The sequence below is a fragment of the Drosophila kikkawai genome, chromosome 3L, assembly GCF_030179895.1.
Source record: "Drosophila kikkawai strain 14028-0561.14 chromosome 3L, DkikHiC1v2, whole genome shotgun sequence".
Taxonomy (NCBI): domain Eukaryota; kingdom Metazoa; phylum Arthropoda; class Insecta; order Diptera; family Drosophilidae; genus Drosophila; species Drosophila kikkawai.
In genome coordinates this window covers 9,452,580-9,478,859 of record NC_091730.1, presented here as the reverse complement: position 1 = coordinate 9,478,859, position 26,280 = coordinate 9,452,580, and the positions used below count along the sequence as shown (strand labels likewise).

The 26,280-nt window shown below is 41.8% G+C and overlaps 4 protein-coding genes across 6 annotated transcripts; 3 read left to right on the top strand and 1 right to left on the bottom strand.

The window, feature by feature from the left end:
• Positions 1 to 42: 42 nt before the first annotated feature.
• On the top strand, positions 43 to 10,338 carry bmm (brummer). Of its 2 annotated transcripts, XR_001770629.3 has the most exons (8): positions 43 to 597; positions 7,713 to 8,395; positions 8,471 to 8,637; positions 8,711 to 8,819; positions 9,040 to 9,128; positions 9,193 to 9,452; positions 9,565 to 9,709; positions 9,829 to 9,966. XR_001770629.3 is itself a non-coding variant. In XM_017164044.3 (7 exons), the coding sequence occupies exons 1-7, from the start codon at positions 438 to 440 to the stop codon at positions 10,011 to 10,013; spliced, it is 1,653 nt and encodes a 550-aa protein (XP_017019533.1). In that variant the 5' UTR covers positions 46 to 437; the 3' UTR covers positions 10,014 to 10,338. The 2 variants fall into 2 exon arrangements, 1 of the variants encoding a protein (XP_017019533.1); XM_017164044.3 differs by lacking the exon at positions 9,565 to 9,709 and having other exon boundaries at positions 46 to 597; positions 9,829 to 10,338.
• Positions 10,339 to 10,811: 473 nt separating this feature from the next.
• On the top strand, positions 10,812 to 17,755 carry mop (tyrosine-protein phosphatase non-receptor type protein myopic). The gene is made up of 8 exons (XM_017164034.3): positions 10,812 to 11,014; positions 11,575 to 15,240; positions 15,305 to 16,282; positions 16,353 to 16,481; positions 16,556 to 16,737; positions 16,795 to 16,982; positions 17,053 to 17,172; positions 17,241 to 17,755. The coding sequence occupies exons 1-8, from the start codon at positions 10,931 to 10,933 to the stop codon at positions 17,351 to 17,353; spliced, it is 5,460 nt and encodes a 1,819-aa protein (XP_017019523.1). The 5' UTR covers positions 10,812 to 10,930; the 3' UTR covers positions 17,354 to 17,755.
• Positions 17,756 to 18,968: 1,213 nt separating this feature from the next.
• On the top strand, positions 18,969 to 20,568 carry Mgat4b (alpha-1,3-mannosyl-glycoprotein 4-beta-N-acetylglucosaminyltransferase b). The gene has a single exon (XM_017163872.3). The coding sequence runs from the start codon at positions 19,015 to 19,017 to the stop codon at positions 20,539 to 20,541; it is 1,527 nt and encodes a 508-aa protein (XP_017019361.1). The 5' UTR covers positions 18,969 to 19,014; the 3' UTR covers positions 20,542 to 20,568.
• Positions 20,569 to 21,617: 1,049 nt separating this feature from the next.
• On the bottom strand, positions 21,618 to 26,225 carry Mgat4a (alpha-1,3-mannosyl-glycoprotein 4-beta-N-acetylglucosaminyltransferase a). Of its 2 annotated transcripts, none has more exons than XM_017164051.3 (4): positions 25,911 to 26,225; positions 25,031 to 25,103; positions 24,865 to 24,941; positions 21,618 to 24,586 (listed from the first exon to the last, which is right to left on the bottom strand). In XM_017164051.3, exon 4 carries the CDS (start codon positions 24,416 to 24,418, stop codon positions 22,640 to 22,642), a length of 1,779 nt encoding a protein of 592 aa, XP_017019540.1. In that variant the 5' UTR covers positions 24,419 to 24,586; positions 24,865 to 24,941; positions 25,031 to 25,103; positions 25,911 to 26,225; the 3' UTR covers positions 21,618 to 22,639. The 2 variants fall into 2 exon arrangements, with proteins under 2 accessions (XP_017019540.1, XP_070141251.1); XM_070285150.1 differs by lacking the exon at positions 25,911 to 26,225 and adding an exon at positions 25,627 to 25,645.
• Between the last annotated feature and the right edge of the window lie 55 nt (positions 26,226 to 26,280).

Sequence of the window (26,280 nt, the reverse complement as noted above, 5' to 3'; positions counted from 1 at the left end):
TGTTATTCTGTAAGCCTGTAAAACTTTGTTTTGACATTTTAACATTTTGCTTTGAAATTCAGAGTGACCAAGGAACAAAAGTTTAAAAATATCAAACAAAATATCGCGATTTCGATGGATATATTGATATATTGATAACAACACCTATAAAAGGCCGCCGCGAGCGCATACGAATAACGGTTCGCGAGCAAAGCAAAAGCAAAGCAACGACGTAAAAACGTAAAATCGTACAGAGTGCGCGAAGAGAATTTCCAAAATTAACGAAAAGTGTTAGAACACCGAATTTCCCACTTTAACACATATTACACATCGGAAAAGTTGCCATTGATTGCCGGAAACAAATCTGCGGAAAGTGCGAGAGGCCGCCAGAAAAAAATAAGTGACGCGAGCAAACATCGTCATCGACCAATTTATAGAACCTACATAGAATCCAAAGCATGAATCTATCATTCGCTGGCTGCGGATTTCTGGGCATTTACCACGTCGGAGTGGCCGTCTGCTTCAAGAAATATGCCCCGCATCTGCTGCTGGAGAAGATTGGAGGCGCATCGGCCGGTTCCTTGGCCGCCTGCTGTCTCCTCTGCGATTTGCCATTGGGTGAGTCTTTTACCCGTGAAAACAGTGGCTGTGCAAGGAGGGTTTTGGGGTTCTGAACTCCCCCCTGTAAAATAGTACCCATTTCTATTAACTGTTCGGGTTTAATCAGATTTAAAATAATCTTTTTTGTTAAATAATACAATTTTCGTATTATTTGATGGCCTTTCCTAAGGTTTTATATTTTATTAAAAAAAAGAACCCCTCGAAAAATTTTGTTGCATCTTCCTCTGGTATTTTCGCCACTTCTCTCCCCCTTTCTCGAAACACATACATACATACGGACGAAACAGCTGACTGCAAAAACAACCACTGGGCAGTTCAGTGACTTTGTTAGTGGGCGGGAGAGAGACGGAGCGACGGAGGCAGAGCGAGATGCTGCGAGGCTCAATATAAAACGCATTGAATTGATAAGCTTGTTTTGCGTTTGTAGGTCGCAAGGAAGTCAATGGGGGTCTCTTTCTTAATAATTCTGTGCTTGTGTTCGTGACAGAGTGTGTGTGTGAGCGGTGGGTTTGTCAAATTATCGTGGGGGCTCGTCCGTTTGGGGGAAAACTACGCCGCAGTTGAAAAACCTAACGAAAACAGAAAAACAAGTTTCATAGGCCGGGGACCGGGCCGCGGGACAACCCGAAAATATACAGGCTATCCAAACACACGCTTACACAAAATACAGCAGCGGGCGCGAAAATATGTAGCTTCATCTTAAGAAAACTAATTACAGCAGAAATATGTATAATCAATAATTATAAATTAAATGTTATAATCTTATCTGAATTAAAAAAGAGTTTAATAATCGTATTTAATCGAATAGATATAGTATGTTCATGGGATTTATAAAGGTTATATAACATATTTGATAATACATTTTTCGTCATGGTGACTTAATAATATTATTAATCTTCCTGAAAACCAAATTATACGAAAAGATACTAGTACTTTAGCCCCAACTGTACCTATACAAGCATATATTTTGATCAAGAAGCTGAAGGTCGAGTGCCTATTTATGTATTTGTTTTGCTTAGGAGGCGCGTTCATCGAAAGTTGCCGAGGAATGCGAGGCAAAAGCTGTGCTATTGTGGAATCGGGGCTATATATAAAAACTATAAAATATATATAGGCCTGTGTAACACGAGTTCTTGTTTTCGTTTCGATCTTTCTGTGTAACGCTTCGTTTGTATCGTGGGTATAAACATGTCAATCAAACTCTGGGGGGAACACAAAACTAGCGAGAGAGAAAAACAAATGTCAGCTGGATTACTCATGGCTACTTTGCAGCAGTATGCAGATCGGCAGGGCTTATCATTTGACCAGGGCAATCGAGAGCTATAATCTGGAATAACGTCAGCAGCAGCTGTAGCAGCAGAAACAGCGTTCGATCGTTAAAATAATCAAGCGATTTTGTTGTTCCTGTGCCAATGGGATGATCATCACCCCCGGGGCTTAACATGCTCAATTTCCACTGACTCTGCTTTCATTGAAGTTGCCACACGGGAAAAAATACCTTTTCAATTTGGTTGCTTTTTCTGGAAACCTTAAAATAATCGGATTAAAAAGAGTATTTGTTCTATAAACAAAGGGAAAGCAGTCACAAATCTTTCTTACTCATGAAAAGAAATAGTCGAAACTTGGCATGACATCATCAATTAATGTAAAGACTGCGTTGAATTTAATTAATCTTGCTTAAACTGAGCTACAAACTTTGCGTACTTAATTTTGATCTTATGAGATTCCAAGAGATCGTTACTTACTCTATGAACCTTTTATATTCGTCCGCTCTGGATAATTCCTTTTTGCATTCCCAACCTCTTCGCCTTTGTGGCAAACTCTCTTACCTACCTGATCTGCAACACTCATCCATTTACTAGAAAGTTCGTTAGCCCGGCCAGGTGTTTTACCTGCGCAACCAGACTTTTCGCTGCAACGCCTATGTAATTTCAGTTTCCACTTTAATTGCCGCAATTAAATTTGGTCGGTTGCATTCTGATCTAGGCCTGTTTAATGATTACTCAGCCCCGGAGCGTGTCTAATGTGGACTTTAAAAGTCGTTATACCTTGCATGGGGTTTCGGGTTCTAAGTACACAACAGGTACAGTAGCGTTACACCAACAAAAGACGTTTTGTTTCGCCGGCAGATTAGATTTGTGAAAGTTGTTACTTGTTTTTCGTGTTAAAAACGGGTATCCTAAATAAGAGAAATGGTCAATACATCATTACCCTAAGCAACAAGGGGCTTAAATTAATATATTTTCATTTCAAACGTTACTCTCTATAAACCCCTTGCTATTTAAAACGCTTTTAATATCTTTTATGATTGCATTTTCCATTTATAAGTCGTGTCCATTATAAACCCACTATTGTCATAAATTTCTATTGTCCAAACTTCAATCAAAAGGGGTTATTTAGATATAGTGTTGGAAAAAAACCTCTTGGAGCTAGCTCTTTTATAGACCTATTCATTCATGACGATCTTTTATGGACCCCATTTATCAGCTGATATTTTGCACTTCCTCTTTGTTGTTGGTACTCGAACCACTTGAACACGAGCAGAAATGGCACTTTAGTCGTTGATTAGTGGGGATCGCCACGCGAACTTGTCATCGTATCGTATGACGGCACTTCAAACTATACATCCTCTACAGCTTTCTCCGAAAGGCCTTCATAATCCCCTCTTAGATGATTGGGTTTTTTATTTACGATCACGTTGAAAAACCTCATCCTGGGCATAGTTACAAAGCTATAACGTTATAAACAAGCTGCCTTATCAGTTGATGAAAATTGCCCTGTTGTGATGGATTCTCCCTGCTATAGTGGTAAGGATCAAAGGCCGCTAAATTAAATAAGCTAAATTTCTACAAACATTTCTAAATGCAAATCCGTAAATACAAATGTGTTTATTTTTAGAGGAAAAGCCAATGCCCGACCTTCAGTAAAGTTCCCTCCGCCGACGGCTATCTGGAAATTTTTAGAAATCTCAACTGCAATTCATTGTTCGCATGGCGAGCACTTCTTATAATATGTATATATTCATTGCTTATCGGTTTGATTTACCTTTATTGGGCTTGGACACATCGTTATCACGGGGGAGTCATGTTTTTTGTGGCCGATTTCCGTCGCTTAAAGTCCAAGTTGAGGGTGGTATCAGATATTCGCTTACGTAGTATATATATTTCTGAATGGCGGTGGTTCGATTTCGTTGCAGCAGGCAATACGTACAAAATGAGTCAAGTGCAGTTTAGCATTCTGAGTCGCACATCTTGGAGCTCTTTGTTTGATTTCAAATCGATTGCTATCTATCCATCTACATGGCCTGGCCGTAGTTGTGCATTCGATTGACGTATTTTGCATTGGGCTTAGTTTCCTAGTTTCAGTTGATTAGAGTACAAAGCAAATACTATATCTGCATATATTTACATGTGACTTGCAGCTGGGCTTTTACACCCTGTATATGTATTGGACACATTATCAGCTCTGCGGGGTCCTCTATACTCGTATATGTGGCGTATCTTTCAATGATCCTCCTCCGCTCAATCAATCGCCAATGCAAATGGGGCCGTTCATCATCATTGAAGCATCATTATTGTTGATTGACACAGTTTCTGCGGCACACAAAACTAATCCACGATGACACTTGGTGGGCCACAAGCCGAGTTTCGAATGGAATCAGTTTGAACATGTGTTAGGAAGGCTTGATTCGAGGTTAAAGTTAAAAGGAACCTTGTTTGTCTGTTTATTCCATAGAAAGCTCTATGACATAGTAATTTAGCTTTGACTTAATTCAAAAGTTTTGTAGTATCTCAAATTGTTAGGTCTATCTTTCCTGGAGAAGAGCTATAGGGTTTTTTGATCATTATTAAATTATTTATGTATCAGCAATCTAGAAACTTCTCTAGTATCTGAAAATTACAGTTCAGAATTCGTGCCTAAAGGTAGCTATAAGAAATTTTCCGTAGCCAATGGATCGAACCGAAAGAAAGCAGCTGAAGGGCAGCTGCATAAGGCCCAATTCCAGCCAACCTTTCTCCTTTCTCCCTAACGTCCTCCCAAAACTCACCCTGAATAAAACAAAAAGAACGATAAAAACATAAACAGAAATGAAAGCAACATTTACGAACGATTCCCCATATTCCCATGCGCCGGGAACTCACGGCATTGCAATGTGACCTATATAAAGCGTACACAGAAAAGTTTTACAGTTTGGGCCAATAGTATCATGACCACCTGGTGAAATATATAAATGATATCTATAGTAATTACTTGAATGGATTATATTCCAATTATTGGATTAAGAGTAGATTTGAAATTAGAACCATCTAAAAAAAATTAGATAATAATTTCCAATTATTATAATATTAAAATGTCATAAAATAAATAAGCTAATAACTCTTCCCTGTTTGTATTTATATAGAAATGTTCCAAGAAGTAATACCCCAAACCCTTAAAATATATTTAATTTTCCCCAATTAGTTTTCTCCGAAAGTAAAGGGCTTCTTATATTGACAGATGCTATATCGGGAATTTTGAAACAAAGAAGTCTTACAAGTCACCGAATAAACAAACCAACTGTGTAAACATAATTACTATGCCCACTGTAAACATATGCGCGTATGTATGTACATATTTATGTATGAAATGCTTCGTAAACTATGCGCAAGCGGAAGAAGCAGAAAATTCATGAATTCTTGTTTTTGTGCTCGGTCGAATACAACCACAATATCACGTGATGAGGCCTTTTTGTGGGCGAGCGAGACAGGGCCAGAGCAGAGCAGGAAGGGCACAAAAAGGGCGGAATGAGAGAGCGGTACATGAGATTTTGGGGGTCAGACCACGGAAATGGGGGTGTGTGCGTGTGTCGCTCTCTCTGTCTCTCTTTCTGCCTCTGCCTCGCGTTGAAAGTTTGTTGCCTTTCCTTTTGCCGCTAAAAGCAACAACTGCATGTGTATGCCACTTCCCCTCCTCCTTTTTGTGCGCCTTGGGAACTTGTTTATTTATCCATTCAAGTCGAGCCCCCAAAAGATATTGTATTTTTGGTGCAGCTCTCGTTTGTCTATATATAGATTGTGTGTTGTTTTCCTCTTTCTGTTGTTTACAAGTTCGTTTCGTTATGGTTTCGGTTTGCCGTTATCCGCCCAGCCTCCAAGTTGGGGTGTTAGATGCACTTGACTTGCGGTTACGTTTGACGTAACGTAAAACGGCAGACAAGTGAACATCGTTAGGTACAGTGGGGACCAAGAATTTAAAGCGGTTTTGGTATAAATTATTTAAACAAATAAAAAAAAATGTAATAATTGATATGTTTGTATGGTTTCTCGAATATATGTAAATTTCGACTTTGACTCTATTTATACGTTTCATTGAAGTTTAATAGGGGCCTAATCAATTGACTTAACCCCACTAATAATGCCATGCCCACTTTTTTAAAATGATAAAATGACTCTTGTTTTGCACATGCACTTTTGTTATTTACCCAAGAAAAGCTTGCAAAACAAGCCATATTAAGAAGGCAGCACGTAATGCGATAGCGTTGTTTATTTGCATTTTCCTCCCTAGTTCATTATTGTTATTGTTGACAAATGAAAGCACTCGAATAGCAAAAACAAAATTTGATATGAGATGGGGGCAATTGGAACCCCCACGAGTTCCGCCACGGGTTCTTAAGCATGGTTCCAAACTCCACCCGTAATAAAAAAAAAAAAAAACTAGTAGTGTTCAATGTCATATCGGCTTTAAATAGTTTGGCCCGATAAGCGGCCACCCGGGGGAGCGTTATGTCACTTGTTTTCTAACTATCGTTTTCCCCCATTGACTTGAGACAGGTCCTAACCTTAGCTTTCGCTAGCTATTCCGCGTTTTGCAGTCTTGTCTGATGGCCTGATTTCGTTTTACGTCAATTTCTGGAATAAAAAGAAAAAAAAAAGACATACGATTCGGATTCCGTGAATATATTCATCTAACCTTATCACTATCAATGCTTTAGGCCTTTCCGCTCCCATCTAATCGAAATATTTGGAAAGTGCTAGCGTGTGGCACTGCCGGGAGGTTGATTTCTTATCAACATATGGTATGAAGCACACGAGAAACTACTTTTTTTTTATGAGTTTATACTATATACTCATATAGTATGGGAGCATAGGTTTGTAGATAGGTTTTTATACCCACAGGAAAGCATACAATAAAATATTATGTAGTATGTTGAAGGAATTTAACCAAGGGTCAAAGTATTAACCGGAGGTTATACAATTTTATTTATTTGTGAATGGAAATATTTAAATTTCTATTACGAAAAGCATTATATTAGTTAAATACAGGAGGAAGTTCTACAAATACCACCTTTTTAATCATTTTTTTGTATTAAATTAAATGTAACTAATGGTTAAATTACTAACATGAGGTTCTATGGAAATTAATGTCCTATAAATTTCATTCATTTTCACATCGTACGATGTGGAATTCGCTTATGAAACGCACTCTATTTTGTTTTTACGTTTCATTGTTGAGCTCTAGTTATGCCATATGGTGGGATCCATAATTTCTTATCAGCTCCATAAACTGTGTTGGGGGTCGACTAGCAAATAGAACAAAACAAACACCTCCAAACCACTCAAGGTTTGTACGTCATTTCCCCTCCATAACCGGGGCGGGAATAACAGGCACTGCCAAGAGCACCACTTGACCCTTTGGTTGACACAATGACGCAAAAGCCGCGGGCATCATAAGAGGCAGATCAGCGAAGCAGCAAATCGGGGGAAGAGCGATGGGAGATAGCCCATGTGAACTCATGAATATAAATATTATTATTGTATAAGTCTGATTAGCAAGGGTGCCGAATAAACGCAGTTGGTTTTCCCTGTCATAATTTCTAATAATAATACTACTAACAATAAAGGTTAATATAGGTTTAGGCCTTTTTTTTTAGAGAACATTTCTAAAACTTGATTATGAGTAAACTTGCCGTTAACCTTTTCAAAGTGACTTAAACTTAAGAGGAATTAAATAGTTAAAGCTGCGATATGGAGGGCGTGACCCTTTTAACGGGTTTCTATAAGCTAGATAATAATTAAGTTCGTTTTTAAAAAGTTTATCTTTACTAATTACTCAACTTTTATTTCGTTTTACAGGCAGCATGACCTCCGACTTCTTCAGGGTGGTAAACGAGGCCCGTCGCTATTCTCTGGGCCCCTTCAGTCCCTCTTTTAATATCCAGACCTGCCTGCTGGAGGGCCTACAGAAGCATCTGCCGGACGATGCCCACAAGCGGGTGAATGGACGCCTGCACATCTCACTGACCCGTGTTTATGACGGCAAGAATGTGATCATTTCGGAGTTCGAGTCCCGCGAGGAGGTGCTTCAAGCCTTGCTGTGTGCCTGCTTTATACCCGGGTTCTCTGGCATTTTGCCACCACGATTCCGTGGTGTTCGCTACATGGATGGTGCCTTTTCCGATAACCTGCCCATTCTGGACGAGAACACTATTACGGTGAGCCCGTTCTGTGGCGAAAGTGATATTTGCCCGAGAGACCAGAGCTCACAGCTCTTTCATCTGAATTGGGCCAACACCAGTATCGAGATCTCGAGGCAGAATATTAATCGTTTTGTACGCATCCTGTTCCCGCCACGTCCGGAGTTCCTGTCCAAGTTCTGCCAGCAGGGATTCGACGATGCCCTGCAATTTCTGCATCGCAACAATCTCATCAATTGCCGGCGCTGTGTGGCGGTTCAGTCCACGTTCGTGGTCTCGGAAACAGTTGCCCAGCCCCAGGAGTTTGATCCCGAGTGCAGGGAGTGCAAGAAGCATAGAAAGGTAAGGCATAAATCTATTAAAATTTAGTAAGGAAATATTTAATGTACTTATATTAATGATTACTTTTAATTTCAGGACGCTTTAAGCTCAAATATGCCACAAACAGTACTGGATGTGATTAAGGACTGTATTGAACAGGCCAACAAGGGTTTGGCCAACTGGATATTCAAGCATCGCGGCATCAAGCTGCTTTCCCTGCCCGCCACAGTGCCAATGGACTTTCTGCTGGCCACCATTACCAAGTAGGTTTTTATATTGCTGGAAAGTCATCTAGAATTATTAACTAATCCTTATTTATATATTTTCCTTTTGCAGAATAACCGCTTTGACGCCAAAGCTGACGAAGCAAGCGAGAATAATGGTGGAGGACTTTATTGTTCAGTTGAATAATGCCATGCAAATACGGCTGCTCAATAAATTTACGGTAAGTTCAATGCTAAATACAATTCAATGTCATGTAAATGTTATTCTAAATCAACGACCTGGTTTTTAACCCTAATGAAAACCTTAATGGACAAAAAACTTACAACTGTCTAGACATAAATCACCAAACTGTTTCTTCCTCATTCATTTAATTTTTGTTTAGACTAAGAAGACAATCAGTAAAATAATTCAAACTCATGAATGAATTATTTTTCTTGCAGCTCTATGATCAGCCCCACTTTGATGCCACTGGACTCCTGCACTCTAGCCGGCTGTATGGACCTCGGGTATCCATTCTAGTGGATGAATGGTAAGCGGGAAACTTAAAAATATATTTTCAAATCAAGTTGCTAATAAATTAAATTAAATTTTAGTGGAGCTACCCCGTTGGAGGACGATGTGGATAATTTTGAGCATGTCCTCAAAATGACAACGCATAACGATGCTCTCTATGCGTATTATTACACCGACAACAATACGAACAAGGTGAAAGTGACCGAGATTTTCGATATGACGGAGCACGATGAACTGGCCACAGATCTGCAGATATACGAGGGTTCCGTCGAGGATCATCCTAATCCACATCAGCACAGCCACAATACTGTGGTGAGTGAGTGGAATGGCGTCGAATCAGGTTAGTAGTTTAAAAAAAAATGTTATTTCTTTTTTCAAAAAATCACAAATCATTATTTATCATTTTTGCAAACAAATAAATTGAATCACAAACACCGAAACATTTTTTACAGTACAAATTATGCCCACGACACCTGAACTTCACGACGTAGCCTTTTAAAGCACTTAAAAAAATAGATCTATAAAAAACGACTATAAAAAATGCACGCAATTCATAAAACCCACTTTAGTCTTCAAATTTTCAAATATCATTGGCAGGTAAATGCTACAAAATTTTGTAAATCACAAACACCCATCGAATTTTACGATTTCATTTCGCCTGAAATTATTTATTTTGGAACCTGACTAATTTCTATTCTTTTCCCAATCCTCTACAGACTTCTTCATTGATGCGCAGACACCGATTGTGGATGAGGACAGTAAATCCATAGCGCCGCAGTTCGTTGCCCGCCTTGATCTGGAGGCCGAGTCAGATGCTAGCGTCTTCAGTGATCCTGAGGTTGATCAGAGTTTTAGCACCAGCATTACGCCCAACAGCGATATGTATATAGAAATTGAATGAGCACAATGGGAGGAGGAGGAGACACGTCCCGTCTCATCTTAGGAACTGTAACGAAACATCTCCAAAGCGGCAAAGCCTAGTAGCGTTTCCATTAGCTTATGTAACTAGTTTTAAGTACGACCAACGTATGTACCTTAACTTAAATTAGCCGTAATGCTGCCATTGTAACATCGTCAGTTTTGTAAGCGGCAATTAGCAAATAATTGCATTCTTGTTATTATATTCACCTCTCGCATGACATGTAATATCATCTCTAGATCCCATCTGTGTTTAGGCCTAAGTTGATAATGTATAAATAATTAATAAATAAATAATAAAAAAATGATTTTATAAAGTGTCGAGTGTTTAGATTAAAAGCAGAAATGGGAGTCTGGGTTTCAGTAAATATAAAAATAAGATTAATTAATTGTTCAATATTTCCAATTTTTTTTTTTTATATTTTAATAACGTCTCAAAATATATATGACTTTTGTTAATCATTCGATATATTTTTTAAATATTTGTTTCGGTAAATAAAAGATTTTTAAATATTATAAGCCAAAAATGCAATAAGTTCAGTTCAGAAACCATTTGAAATTAATATTCCAAAGATTAAATTGTTGGAAATAATTATGGTTAAATAAACCCTCATTTATTTATATTTATGGTTAAATAAACCGTCATTAACATTAAAAAAAATTAAATTTAAATAAATTGATAGATATAATATCGATATCCGCAATCATCGATCACAAATTAGCCCTCGCGATAGTCCTACCAATCGTGCCGGCCTCAACGATAGTTATCGATGATGAGCCATCGCAGTTTTCACATCTCTAACCCGTAGCCGAATTATTGTTTTTTGTTTCCACTAATTAAATTGCAAGAAAATTGCTTAAATTGTGCGTTTAAAATAGCGGCAACTCGGCAGACACAGAATGGAGGCGGTGCCGCGTTTGCATATGCTGTGGTTCGCCCTCAAATCGAGTCCCGAAGGGACCTCCTTTTCGGCTCTGAAAAAGGTAAAGAGTGTGGAGAGAAGAAGAGAGAGACGAGACAATAAGGGGGAGTAGGCGAAAGAAAATTAAGAGAGTTGGCAAAACAAAGAGGTGGCCCATATTATAATTAAGTTGCTATCAGTCAATGCCGGGGAAAATTGCGTTGTTTTTCGGGGTTCCTCTGGCTGCAATTGCATTCTTTGGGGCTCCTCCAATTTTGCCTTTTCACCATTTTTAAGCTGTCTTTGTGTGGGGCGGCTGAGTCACCGCCATCATCTGACCCCCCCAGACAGCTGTTAAACAAAAAGTTATAAACAAACAATGGTGGGGGAGTAAATTGCTATATATTTATATGTGAATTTCTTTTTGAAGTTATGGGAACTTGAACTTTGGGGTTTTTGTTAATTTTACACTTGAAAAAGAAGCTTAGGATTATCTTATTTAACTTGGATTTTCTAAGCTTTAATTATTTTAGATAAATTTCTGAATAATTACAGAAACCTTCCTAAAGTCATTTAAGCAAAAAAATAACGCTCAAAAAAGAATAATTGAACATTAAATAATACTCCCCTTTTTCCCCCCAGTACATTGCCGAATTCTACCATGAAGATCCCGAAGCTTACTCCAAAGAGGTCCATGCCTTGGAGACGCTGCGCAACCAGGCCATGCGCACCACCAAGGATGGAGCACCGGTGATGAAGCGCTACTATTGCCAGCTTCACGCCCTCCAGAATCGTTTTCCCCAGCTGGTGGATCGCGGCATCTTTACCTTTACGTGGAAGGACCTCTACCACAGTGCCGTGCACGAGGTTAGCGATCTGCGCTTTGAGCGTGCTGCTGTTCTCTTCAACATTGCCGCCTCACACACACAATCCGGAGCATCGGTGACCCGTGGCGATGTAGATGGCATGAAGATGGCCTGTACTCACTTTCAGGCCGCTGCTTGGGCCTATGGAGAGCTGAGGGAGCGCTATGCCAATGTCAATAGTGGCGGTGATTTCATGACCCAGGAGCTGCTGGTGTTCCAGCAACAGGTGTGCTTTGCCCAGGCCCAGGAATGCATATTGGAGAAGTCGCTTATAGACAACCGAAAGCCGCATATTGTGGCCAAGGTTACGGCCCAGATAGTGGTTTATTATGGAGCTGCTTTGGCGGCTCTGCTCACCGGGGGAGATGAGGGTCCCGTGGCCCAGGTCATTGACAGCTCTGTCTACAAGCTGTGGAAGAAGTATGTGCGCTTCAAGATCAATTATCTGAACTGCATCCTGTACTTGTACCAGGGACAACATGCCGAGGAGAAGCGACAGATGGGCGAGCGTGTGACCTTGTATGAGGCATCCTGGGAAAAGTTGGAAGAGGCACGCAAGGAGTCCAAGGGCCTGCCCGACCAGAGGGAAATCAATGAATCCCTCAGTTTCACCGCCGATGTCGTCGAGGCCAAGCGCAAGAATGCCAAGAATGAGAATGAGTTTATCTACCACGAGGCAGTGCCGGAACTCTCCACCATTGCTGCAGTCCAAGGTGCCAATCTGGTCAATGGCATTGGCTTCCAAGTCACCGATGAAGAGCACTCTGGCCCGGATATCTTTGCCAGACTGGTGCCTATGAAGGCCCATGAGGCCAGTTCTTTGTACAGCGAGGAGAAGGCCAAGTTGCTGAGAAAGTATGGGGCTTTGCTGGAGGAGAAGGACACCCAACTGGAGGCTTATATGAGTTCCCTAACCCTGGATAATCTGAACATTAATGAGGAGCAGGCCAACAAGCTGCCCCAGGGCATAGTGGATCGTTGTGCTTCTCTAAATGCCAACAAAACCGCCATTAGTGACCTTGTGGAGGCCATGTCGCAGCTGGCGGAGATAACAGCGGATGTTGAGACCAATTTAGGGGAGATTTCTCAGATGCTAGAGGCGGAGGCCAAGGCGGAACAGGAGTTCCAGTCAGCCAGTGGAGTACAAAGAACCCCCAATGCTCACATAACCGAGCTGACCAGAGAATTCCAAAAGTACAGTGAGGCCCATGCCCGAGCTGGTGAATCCAACAACACTTTGCGCAATGCCATGAGCCTGCACGTCAACAACCTAAAGATTCTGGCCAGACCTTTGCCGGAAATCCAGCAACTGATGCCCAAGCTGAGCTCAGAGCTGAACACCACGGAAATCTTCAGGGATGTCAAGCTAATAGTCAACAAGGTGAACGAAATGAAGGCTCAGCGAGCTCAGTTCCATGCCGATCTAAGGATTGCCATCAACGAGGATGACATAACCACCAAGGTGATAGCCCATGGGGGTCAGGAAGGTCTCCAGGCTCTCTTTGCCGCAGAACTAAGTAAACACGACAAGTTGACGCAGTTGCTGGATCTGAACATGGAGGCTCAGGCCAACATACTGCAGGCTCTCACCGAGAATTATGCCAAGGCGGCGCCGGTACTGAAGACCCTCCAGGATGTGAAGCAGAAGAGGGAGCACTTTTACAGCTCCCTGGCCGTCTCCTATGATGTGTACGGGGATCTGATGGCCAAGTCGGCGAAGGGATTGGAGTTCTACAAGAAGCTGGCAGGAAACGTACAGAAGCTACTCACCAGATTTAGGTCCGCCAGGGATGTGCAGTCGGAGGAGCGTCAGCAGCGAATGCAGAGTGTTAAGGCGGCGGCAGCCACACCTCCTGCGGTGAGTAAATCCCTAGCAGAAGCAACGATCACTAGCAGCAGCACGCCCAAGCTGAGGGATTACCTAAAGGCCAAGGCAGCCATGGCGGATGCCTCAAATCCCAGCTATGTGCCCACAGTGCGTCCCGTGCCCGTGGGCTCGGAGAATCCCACGCAGGCCGCCTGTTCCTATGCCACTGCATTACCGCCAAATGAGCCACCGCCGCCATACAGCTTGACCCAGCAGCAGTACTTTGATCCCAGTGCCGCTGGCTACACGAATCCCATGTATCAGCAGCAGCAGAACGTTGCTCCGCCGGCCTACAAGGCTCAGGCATCACCCAATTCCCAGACGCTGCATGGAGCCTTGGCGCAAATGAGTTTGCAGGCACAAACCTTGGACCCCAATCAAGCGGGATTGGGCTATAGCTATGGCTTTCCAAGTGGAGCGGTACCTCCGCTGGCCTATGCGGCGCCGGGTGTGGGTCCTGGAGCCCCAGCTAGCTCTGCTTCCCAGGGATTTAGCTACCAGCAGCCCTTGTATGTGGCCACATCGGGGAATAACAATTCCAGTGAGGTGCCCTCATCTCTCCAGGCTCCTTATGCGGGGAACACCTACCAGGGAACGGCGGGAGCAGGCTATCCGGGAGGGGCATACTTACAGGCTGGTCAAAATCAACAGCAAGTGGGTTATCCTGCGGCATCAACGGGTTATCCAGCGGGACAGGCAATGGGATTTGCTCCAAATCAGCAGCAGCAACCTGGAGGATATGGCCAGCAGCAGAATCAACAGCCACAGGTGGCGGGCTATCCTATAACGCAAACTTCGCAGCAGATATCAACGGGTTATCCGCAGTCTGTGACGGGATCTACAGGATATCCGCAGGCACAGACACAGCAGCAGCAGCAGCCTTCGGTTTATCCTCAGTCCCAGACGCCGCAGCAACAGGTCACCGGTTATCCACAATCCCAGACGCCGCAACAACAGGCTACGGGTTATCCGCCAGCTCCAACACCTCAGCAACAAGCTCCAACCTTTTCTCAAACTCAAACAACGCAACAGCAGGCGGCAGGATATCCACAGACTCCACAGCATCCCCAAGCAGCCGCTGGGTATCCTCAAGCCCAGACTCAGTCACAGGGCCAGGCTTACACGCAACCACAAGCGGGTTATCCAGCACAGCCCTCGCTGTATCCCTCCCAGGCTGTTCAAGCCTCGCCGCAATCAGCTCCTGTGATGCCCCAGAATCCTGGCCAATCCTTGCAGTATCCCCAGGCAGGTTCATCTCCTGCTCCGGCTCCTGAGGCATCTCCCATTCCTGCACCCATACCAGCTGGAGTTCCCAACAATCCTCCCGTTCCCACACAAGCTCAACCACCTCAACCCTCAGCCACGTACAGCAGCTACTCCAATCATCCCGGCTACAGCTTCAATCCCCAGACGGGCAAGTACGAGTACAGCAGTGGCTATCAGCAGGACAGCAGTTCGGTGAAGGGAACCCAAGGATCCCAGAGCTACCAGTTCAGCCAAAGTGGCCAGCAGCAAGCAGTTGGAACCACAGACTCGGAGAGTGCCAACCGCACTAATCCGGCCACAGGATTTGATGTAAGTACAAGGCTTACTTTTTCTTTAGAGGAATCAAAAGCTAATTTAACGCTTTTTTCAACAGTCGCCCATTGTGTCTCACACCAAGGCGAACCTGCCAGCCCAGGACCCCATGGCGGCGGATGGAAATCGCTCAGAGTCGTCCCAATACTACACCACTCCCTATGGTTACCAGCAGCAGGCGCAAACGCAGCTAAAGCCTACTCCTTTGGCGCCAACGAATCCCACATCGGGTTCCATTTACATGCAGAGCGGAGCCAGCAGCATTGCCAACACCCAGACCACCACAAGTGGACCTCCGTATGCCTCCTCCACTGCCTCGGTTAAGCCGCAGGCGGAGACCAAGGTGGAGGCAATCCCACCCAAGGTATCCAGTAGCAATGTGGACCTGCTAAGTGATCTGGACATTGATTTATCCGTGGCTGTGCCGCCACCTATGATGCCCCAACCCGTGCTGCAGCCCACGCCGCCAGGCAGCCAGGTGGAGAGCGTAGCTCCCGCAACGCCTGAAGTTCCCCCAGCAGCAGCAGCAGTTCCCGAGGAGATCACCCCAATTCCTGAACCCTTGCCAGTGGCTAATCTCAAGTCCGGTAGTCTGGATAATCTTTCCAATTGCTCCGATTTGAGTTCTCTGGAGAACTTTGATTGGGATTCGGTTTCACTCACACATTCCGCCAGCGAGAAGCAGCAGCCACTTAAGGCAACAGCTGGAGCCAATGGCCATCCCAACAATTTTTCATTCCAAGCCGAAACATTCACCGATGAGAAGACTACAAAATATTTCCAAAAGGAGGTCGAAAGCTACGAAAAGTTGCTGGAGAATCTCCACGTCAAAATGCTGAATGGAAAGACCCAGCTGGGGGCCAAGTGGCACGAGTTGCAGCAGAAGCTGGACAAGGAGGCAAGTGCCAGCAAGCGATCCACCACGATTGCTAAGTTGTTTCCCGAAAAGAATCGATCCCTCGATTGTCTGCCCTACGATCATGCCCGAGTGAAGCTGGACAAGCAGACAGATGACTATATCAATGCTGCTTACATGAAGGTGAGTTGTGGTTTTATGGTTTAACTAGTAGAGGAAATAATTTGTAAATTTCCCTTTAATTTCAAACCAGAACTTGAGTGCCGGCTGCCCGAACTTCATCATTGCTCAGACTCCGCAGGCAAATACCATCAACGACTTTTGGTCCATGATCTGGTCGGAGAAGTCGCGCACAGTGGTCTGTTTGCATACCACCAATGAGGTGAGTTTAGCTTTTGTTTAGCTTTACCACAAACTGAAACTAATGTCCATTGAAATCTCCCCTTTCCTTTCTAGCTCTTTGATCCATTCTGGCCACAAAGCTTGGATCAGACTGCGCATTATGATGACTACAGCGTGACCTGTGTGAAAATTCAGCAACTCAGCCACTGTTCTGAGTATCAACTGAAGTTGTCCATGCACGGAGCAGACGCTGTTTTGGATTTATCCCTGCTGCAGTTGAAGCAGTGGACCAAGGGGTTAGGATTGGAAATTGAATTGAATTTGAATCTATAACTCATGTATTATTTGTTTAGATCACCTGCTCAACTTCTGGGTGTGGCTGAGAATGCCCTGGAGACTCATCGCCAGCGTTGTAAGGCAGCTAATGCTCCACATTCGCCGCTCATTATGAACTGCCTGACGGGCTCAGAGCGTTCCGAACTGGTGGCCATTGGAGTGTGCGCCGAAATAGCCACCCAGACCAAGCAACCTATGCTGATAAGTAAGAAGATTTTAATGGTAAACTTATTAATGTTATTATGTAAACCTTTTTCTTTTACTTTTCTTACCAGATTTGGTGGATGTTTGGTCCCGTATTTGTGCCCAGCGTCAAAACTCTCTAAGAGACTCGGCCATCCTGGAGCAGTCCATGCAGATTGTGCTCTGCAATGCCCATAATGTGCTCAACAAGCGTAAGAACCCAGTAATTAACTAATTAAATTCAAAAACCAATTAAATGTATTATTTATGATTTTAAAAGGTGGCATAATGACATCGTATCAAATGAAAATGGCACCGCAGGTGACTGCCAAGGAGCAGCAGGAAACCAAGGATCCGCTTAACGAACTGGATGCCCTTTGGAAGCTTAAATAAACTGACTGAACTGAACCAACCAATTGTGGCAGATAACTAAAGATTTATCGAGTATTTACAACTATTTAACTGTGTGTGCAAAAAAGATCTATTTCTACAAATCTGACATTGTTGCAAACAATTTAAAGCAAAGAAAAACAAATGAAAAGTATTTGAGAGGATATCGAAATCATTTTGTAATCTATATCATATATCGTAACTGTAATATTGTCTTTAACAACTGTTATATGAAATTTAATTCGAAGCTAAACGAATCGTGATCGTGATGTTAATGTGGGATATTTGTCAAGCGTTTCAAACCACTCTATACGAGTATATTTAAATATTATATATATCAATGGACACTACTGGATATTATTGTCAAACATTTATAACACTTAATAAAATGCATAAAATATAACAGTTTGGTTGAATTTCTTCTAAGAACGTCTGGGGGGTTTGAAATCTCTAAAAAGGTTTAAAACTGAAAATGTTAAATATTATTTAAGATAATTTTTAATAATTTTTTGAAGCTTTTAAATTTTTATACCCTTGCAGGGTATTATAATATCAGTCAGAAGTTTGCAACGCAGTGAAGGAGTCGTTTCCGACCCTATAAAGTATATATATTCTTGATCAGCATCAACAGGGGAATCTTTCTAGATATGTCAGGAAGAAATCGATTTTTTGGCCATTTTTGCAAAATTTTATAAGGGGTTACATCATTAAAATTTTTGATTTTGATAAAAAATGGAATTTTCAAAATTTTTAAATGAAGTATGCAGATTTATTAACTGTAGAAAATCTTGCACAGAACAGTTTTCCGATTTAAAATTAATGCTCATTTGGTCGAGCTATGATATTTTTAATTAATAAAAAAAAAAAAAAGAAGTTTTTTAATATAAAAAATCAGATTTTATAATACAAAATAATATTTCTCTAAGTGAAGGAATTATTTCCGACCCCATAAACCATATATATTCTTGATCAGCATCAACAGGGGAATCTTTCTAGATATGTCAGGAAGAAATCGATTTTTTGGCCATTTTTGCAAAATTTTATAAGGGGTTACATCATTAAAATTTTTGATTTTGATAAAAAATGGAATTTTCAAAATTTTTAAATGAAGTATGCAGATTTATTAACTGTAGAAAATCTTGCACAGAACAGATTTCCGATTTAAAATTAATGCTCTTTTGGTCGAGTTATGATATTTTTAATTAAAAAAAAATCAAGAAGTTTTTTAATATAAAAAATCAGATTTTATAATACAAAATAATATTTTTCCAAGTCAAGGAATCATTTCCGACCCCATAAACCATATATATTCTTGATCAGCATCAACAGGGGAATCTTTCTAGACATGTCCGGAAGAAATCGATTTTTTTTGCCATTTTTGCGAAATTTCATAAGGGGTTACATCATTAAAATTAGCAAAAATGGCCAAAAATTTTGATTTCTTAAAATTTTAAATTTGGTATGCAGTTGTTTTAAATTAATAGAAACTAACACAAAACTGCTTTCCGAATCGAAATTAAATCATTTTTGGCTTAGTTATGATATATTTTAATTGTTACCTGCAAGGGTATACAAACTTTGTATAATTTTTCAAGAATAGAACTCTTGTTGCTCCAAGTAATCTTAGTTATAACTGCCACCTGTAAATATTATTAGTTTTCACAATGAATGTGATCAATATTCGGTGGCAATCCTGCCTGATTTTTTGCATTGCGCTCATTTACTTCGTGTTGACACTGATATTCATTGGCCTTTATATATCTAAAAGTGAACCAATATCGCCGCAAACAAGCCAGCTCAAACCAAAACCTATACATTCCAAGCTTAAAACAACTGACAAACCAGAAATCCGCCGCTCTCAGCCGCCAATCAGTGCCTGGAAGCTGTCTTCATTGGTTAAATTTGATTTAACACCACGATTTCTGTATAACGGTGGCCGTAAGGATGCAAAGTTCGTGATTGGAGTGCCCACGGTGGTGCGGGCCACGGGGGGAAATTATGTGCTGGAGACGATCAATTATTTGATTCAAAGAATGTCGCCGGAACAGCACAGCATTTGCCTGATTGTGATCTATGTGGGGGAGACCAGCCTGGAGTTCGGCAAGTACATAGTCAGGGAACTGAGAATGAACCACGCCGAGCATTTAAAGTCGGGGCTGATAGATGTGATTGCTCCACATCTGCATTACTATCCAAACTTCACGCAGCTCCATGCCACGCTCCACGACGATCTGCCAAGAGTTCAGTGGCGAACCAAACAGAACCTGGACTACATATACCTAATGTCCTATGCCGCACCGAAGGGTTCCTACTACCTGCAGCTGGAGGATGATGTGATGCCCAACGAGGGCTATTTGGACTACATGGAGAAGACAGAGTTCATGCATAGCAGCTTTCGTTTTGACCAGCAGCCCGATTGGATCGTCATTAGCTTCTCTGAATTGGGCTTTATCGGGAAGCTTTTCCGCAGCTCGGTGCTCCACTCGTTTGTGACTTACCTGAAACTGTTTTGTGACCACCAACCCATCGATTGGTTGCTCCAGAGCTTTCTGACCCTGCAGAGTTGCCGCTGGGACAGTATATCGAAACCGGACTGCCAGCGGGAATTTGAGTCGAGGATAATCCGGGTGGACCAGTCCCAGTTTCAGCACATGGGCCAGCTATCTTCCTTGGAGCGAAAGAAGCAGCATCATAAGGATCATTTTTTCAATCAAAATTTGGAAAGGCAACGATTGCCACATCTGCGGCAGCCCCTCAACCTGGTGGTCTCCCATCGCAACTCCCTCCTGCGACAGAATCTCGACCTGCAACCAGGCGAAACCTTCATTTGGATGTACATGCCGCAGATGCCCAAGATAATCGAGAATTTGATAACAACTCAGTACACAAGCTCAGAGCTTCGCATAAGAAATCACAATAAAACAGCCAAGACCCTCTCCGAGTTCAGTGTGCAACTGGTGGAGAAGTTGCCCATCTTGCATAAGAATGCCACTTCAACCAAACTCTGTGGGTTTGTTATGAGCCACACCATGAAAGACAGTGACAACTTCATGTTCTACTATATAAAAGAGGATTCGAAGGATACTCTGAGCTGGTTTCGTCGCTTCCTTTGGGCTAAAAATGCCAGTGGAAGGCCACACTTAGATTGGCTTGTAAAAAAAATCGTTGCTTTATTATTATATATAGCTTAATTTTGGTTATTAAAACACTTTTGAGTTTTGAAATATTTTTGAATTATTTATTAAGCTTATACACACACATTACACGCATATATATATATTTGTTGTTCTTTGTTTGATTTCGATTAAGTTTTTTTGTAGTTTTCTCTCAACCAACAAGGGCTTATGAATATTGTAAAAATAATTTGTAATAACTTTCGGCTACAATTTGAATGGGTGGTGGTGGTAGGAAGCCTATAATATTGCCAGCTATGTTTAATGTATAACACAGGACGACAGGTTTTTGGAACCAAGAACTGGTTTACATTTTTTTGATAGTTTTTGATGCGCTAAACTCAAATCCAATCTCAGAAAATGTTTTGGATTTAATTTCAGTGCATCAAAAACAATCGAAAAACGTGTATTCCAGTTGTTAGTTCTACAAATTCTTTAAATATTGTCGACCTGTGCAATTCAGTTGTTTTGATTAACTATCAACTATTATTGTTGCTTGCTAATAATTGTTCGTAATTTGGCCAAATATGAGTGAGTGTGTGATTTTTTGGAGAGAGCAGCGATAAATTATTGTTGCACACATATAACACAGGGATACATATATAAAAATATATGCAAAACATTTGTTTAATTAATGTTTAGTTTATTTGAAAGCAGTCTACCTTTATTTGTATATATATAGCGGCATATTAACACAAAATGGGTTACAAGATATATATATATATATATATATATATATATATTTCGATAGCTAGAACCAAATCTATGCCACTATATACACATTACAATTCTCGTTACTCAACAGGAACCAAGTTTTTAAATATTTATCATTCTTCGTTTCTTCTTTGTTCTTCAGTTTCTTTTTGTTTATAGACTATCATAAAAAATTTGGCGTTTCCAATTAGTTAAACCAATTATTATTAAATTTGTCGTGTGTGTTTTGTATATAAAAAAGTGTTCTTTTGGAATTTCGTTAGACAATTTGCTAATCAGCATTGCGTATATATTATTTAGTTCATTCATTGTTCTTTAGACAAAAAACTATTAACAACAAATCACAGTAAAAAAGCAACAATGCTAAAAATCCATTCGCATAGGTTTATGTATGATATTTATGTATCAAAGACCTTTGTATATTTCAAGTGTATGGGCGTTATTTTAAGGTCTTTATATGTATCTTATGGCTTCATATTCAAGGATATATGTTGGATGATCTGAACTAAATTAAGATAAATTATTAGAGAGTAAAGAGGAATACTTGAACCAATTAATACATGGACTAATATTAAACATTTGCTTTATAGATATATCGATTTCAGCTGTGTAGTTCGAGATTCTTCGGGATTCTTTGTGAAGATTCAGCAATAAGGAAAACAAAATATTCATTGGAATGTGCGTTTTTTGTTTAGCTGCCAATATAAAAAGAAGTTAACACTTAACAAACTAAAGCAGTGGGTAAAATGTATAACATAGCCATAACTGGGATATGAGAGCTTGGCTTGGCTGCTGACTAACAAAGTTTATTCAAGAGTTGAAGAAACCTTAACAAATTTGGTTCTGGGAATTCATTTGGACATCTAAGTTTAGTCAGCAGCCAAACATATAGTCCTAGAATCACTTACAGTTTAGGTTACAGAGAGAGAGATAGAGAGTTATCTGGGAGATTATTTACACATTTAGATATATAATCGAGAGGGGGGGGGGGGGTGTAAAAAGCATCTTTCAAAAAATATACATACAGATGTGTACAGTACATTAGGTCATATAGATCGATTTTGGGATGAATGCAAAAAACATTGAGAAATCGTAGAGAGAGCGGAAAATATTTTGAGAATTATTACATTTTTGAATTTATAAATTTCAAAAAAAGAATGAATGTTGAATTTTAAATTATAATAATAATTTAATTTAACTTTCTGCTCTCAAATTCTTGAATGAAATTTAAATATAATTTTCTGCTCTCACAACGATTCTCGGTCCACAAAATCCACCACATTCCTAGACAGATATATAGACAAATTGTGGATGGGCAAGCGGATTCGATCAGCGATCTTTTGTTAGCTCCTTCCTAATCCTCCCAGACGTCCATCTGCCTTTCCCTGTGGCGATGTAGCAATCAGCTGCCCGCCACAAACCTGGGCTTCGCCGCATTCACCTCCGACTTGGGATCACTCCCCCATTCCTGCAGTTCAATCTCGCTGAGCAGAGCCCAATTCTCACTGTCGCTGTGCACGTGCAAGCGCAGCTCCTTGATGGCACCAATCTTCACATCCAGCTGACCCTCGGCAACGCCTAGGCTATCGAAGGCACCGACCACCAGATACCCATCCGTGGTGGTATTGAAGTTACTCCAAACGGACGAGTTCTCGCTGAGGGTATCCGCCGGCAGAAGCTCCACGGTGGTGTTGTAGAATCTATCCGATGGGTGCTCCGAATTTCCACTGCGGAAGAGATAGCGACGCAGCTGGGTGGGTCGTTCGAATATGAACTGGACAAGATCACCGGGTTGTGGGAGCAGGCCCCAGAAATAGGATTCACCGCGATAGGCACGCTTCAGAATGTAATTTTTGTACGGAGCAATGTTGGACTTGACCAAGGCTGGGGGATTATGGGTGTGGGCATAATACTGCGGCACCTTGCTGCCAAATTGCTTGTCCTTCAGCTTCTGCACCTTGCCCTTCAGAGAGGAACTGGTGCCAATGTGCTGGAACAGGGACTTGCGAAAGTGCTGCCAGTACTTGGCCTTCTCCTGATTGCAATGCTTTTGATCCTTGTCCGTGCGGCATACTTTCGATTCGATGAAATAGGTGAGAAGCCAGTCCACAGGCTTGTCATTGTAGAACATCTGGAAGTAGGTGATCAGATAGGGCAGCTCTGCACTCTTGAACATCTTGCCAATGAAGCCCAGCTGGCAAAAGTCCAAGACAAACCAGGCCGGCTGATCGGGCTTCGTGAGAGCGCTCTTGATCAGGGCGAATTTCTTCATTGTGGTGATAAACTGCCGCTTGGTTAGGATGTCATCCTCCAGCTGGACGTAGAAGGTGCCCTTTGAGTGGGCATAGGCCATTAGGTAGGCAAAGTCCAGGTTCTGCTTGCTCCGCCACTTGACGCGCTCCAGCGGATCGTTTAGGGTGATGCGAAGGCGCTCAAAGTTGGGGTAGTAACTGGGCGCCGGGGCTATGATATCAATCAGTCCGCTGTCCAAATACTGCTCAAAGCTAGCCTCGATTTGCCGGGCAATCAGTTGCACGGCCTCCAGATCCGTTTCACCTATATACACAATAATCAGCGTCTCGTTCTGCTCCTCGTCGTTCATGTTCTCGATGAGATTGTGCAGGGTTCCAAGGAGATACGATTGCTTCTCCCTCCTCACCGTGGGCACTCCCAGTACAATGCTGACATCCGTACGACCTTTGCTTTGCAAGTAGGCTGGACGCAGGGATCCCGCATCATCCAGTAGATGCGGCAGAAAGTGATAGGCATTGGGCAGACGTATGTTCTGGCCGCGAATCATTGAACCATTTGCCCCACCGCCACCTCTGCTGATGTGCGAGGCATTCTTTAGCAGCTGCCTAGCCTCGGGACTCAGGCCATCCAGCAGATTAATCACAGGCAATGGAGGAGGTGGCGGCGACGGCTGCGTACCAGCTCCAGTCACATTCCCATTAATGATTTGTATTTGACCCAGGTACTGAGAGAGCAGCGCCACATCCTCCTGCCGGGCCCGATACATGGACTCTAGATACTGCAACCGCATATGGCACTCGGCCAGGCGTTGGGTCAGCGACTGTTCGGTGGATAGCTCCGGTCCCATTACCATCAGGATAACTATGCAGGGTGCCAGCACCAGGGCCGTCACTATTAGCATGCAGTTCCGCTGCCTAATCTTGAACATGGTTTACCACTATTATATTTAATTAAGCTAACTGCTTAGCTTCCGCCTTTGGGTTGGCTCTTGCTTCTGGTTCCGTTTCTGTTTCGTTCTCTGGTGGTTCGTTGTTGTGCTGTCGCCGTTCCCTTGGGCCGGCTGTCATCCTCATTCCTCCTATGACTAATGCAGGTACTGCAATAACAGAAACAATTTTTATAGTTTTTTATACACATTAAAAAAAAAAAATGGTTAAACTAACAGCTTTAAAAATATTATTTTCAACTGCAAACCAGAGGCCCATAAATTCGAAAGAAATGTTTACGAAATCAAGCAATAATGAGCTCTGGTTTCGATATACATTTGTGTTCTTGGGAAAGTACTTTTCTTTCAAGTGTTGTGGGCTGGGGTGGGGTGGGGTTCGCACTGAAGGTCGCACCGTTTAACGGCCGCCTTGCCTTGCCCTGCCTTACCCGAGTTGGATTAACAACGTCGACGTCGTCGGTGGTGATGATGGTGGCAGCAGCTGTCGCAGTTCTCGCCACATGACCTGGCCGTGGGTATGGATTGGATGGTGGAATAATAATTGTTATATACTGAGCACTCAAGACGATGATAGTAGTTGACTTAGAGACTTACATGGCCAAGGGCCCCGCAGGAAGCTATTGTTATCCTCCAGCGCCGTCGCCGCCTGCGTTCGATCGGTGGGACTCTGCAAAATGGAGGAGAATGCTGTTCGTTTAGGGAAATCATTATCCATGCCTGCGGACTTGTGAGGCTAGATTCCCTTAGCTATGATTAGGGCTAACCATTAGAAATCCCACAGGGATCGTGCTAAGCTCTAAAGCCATTAATGAAATGTGTAAATTAATTAGTTACCTAATCTAATGGGTTTTAATGGGAAAACTAGGGTTTTAATGGGTCAATTATAAAAAGAGTCTCAAAAAAAGAGTCTAAAAAATGTTATAATATTGGTGTTTTTACGGTTCTTGAAAAATAATACTTTTCTTATTATTTTAAAAAATTATATGTATTAAAAAATTAATAAAATAATGTATTTTTACAAAGCTACTTAATTCTGGCGTTCAGCTTCATTAAATTATTAAAATTATTTTTATTAAAAATATTTATTTATTAAAAATCTATTAAAAAATAAATAAAATAATGTATTTTTACAAAGCTTCTTAATTCTAGCGCTCACTATACATTGAAATATCCCGTTATCCGGAATTGACCTTTTCTTATCCTTGTTTATCCGCGGTATCGGCTATTCGAGATCAGCGATCGATTTCGGTTCAATATGTGCGAACCCTAACAATGCCATTGGGCTGGGATCTCAATCTTGACACTCCGTTTAGCAAACGCGGAGCGAAAGTAAACAATTATTGTAGCAAAAGCTAAATAGGTAAATAAACAACAACACCCAAAACTTCGCACCCACGCACGCACACCACAAAGGGGAGGGGGAAGGGGAAACGAATACGCACACGGGCGCAGCCCTTGCATGTATTTAACTCACATTTGATTGCAGCTCGGAAATTGCAAAATTAATAAGCACTAAATAGGAACACAGATTGAACGTAGAGTCTCGTCGTCGGTTATTTATCCATTTATGGATTTTGTACGCCGTTTTGCTGTTCGTCGTTTTCGCCCCGATTTCGTGCTGCCACGGTTTTTGGCCATACGTTTCGCACTTTTCGCCACGCCTGGCTCTTGTTACATCTTTGCGCGTTATGTAAAGGCGGTGTAAATTATTGCAGCAGCTCGCGATTGTTTAATTTTTTATGTACAGCGACGGGGAGGGGAAATTGTTTAAACCCGAGCAAAAAAAACAACTGGTTGTTGATAAAATACCGAAATACCGAAACCGCGATATTTTCATTTGATAT

Excerpts from the sequence above, each read along its gene's own strand:
- Mgat4b (XM_017163872.3), top strand. The coding sequence starts at position 19,015 with ATGAATGTGATCAATATTCGGTGGCAATCCTGCCTGATTTTTTGCATT.
- mop (XM_017164034.3), top strand. The coding sequence starts at position 10,931 with ATGGAGGCGGTGCCGCGTTTGCATATGCTGTGGTTCGCCCTCAAATCG. Across the intron at positions 16,482-16,555 it reads GTTTGCATACCACCAATGAG|CTCTTTGATCCATTCTGGCC; the intron begins GTGAGTTTAGCT and ends TTTCCTTTCTAG. Across the intron at positions 16,983-17,052 it reads CAAGCAACCTATGCTGATAA|ATTTGGTGGATGTTTGGTCC; the intron begins GTAAGAAGATTT and ends TTTTCTTACCAG.
- bmm (XM_017164044.3), top strand. The coding sequence starts at position 438 with ATGAATCTATCATTCGCTGGCTGCGGATTTCTGGGCATTTACCACGTC. Across the intron at positions 598-7,712 it reads CCTCTGCGATTTGCCATTGG|GCAGCATGACCTCCGACTTC; the intron begins GTGAGTCTTTTA and ends TTCGTTTTACAG. Across the intron at positions 8,396-8,470 it reads AGTGCAAGAAGCATAGAAAG|GACGCTTTAAGCTCAAATAT; the intron begins GTAAGGCATAAA and ends TTTTAATTTCAG.
- Mgat4a (XM_017164051.3), bottom strand. The coding sequence starts at position 24,418 with ATGTTCAAGATTAGGCAGCGGAACTGCATGCTAATAGTGACGGCCCTG.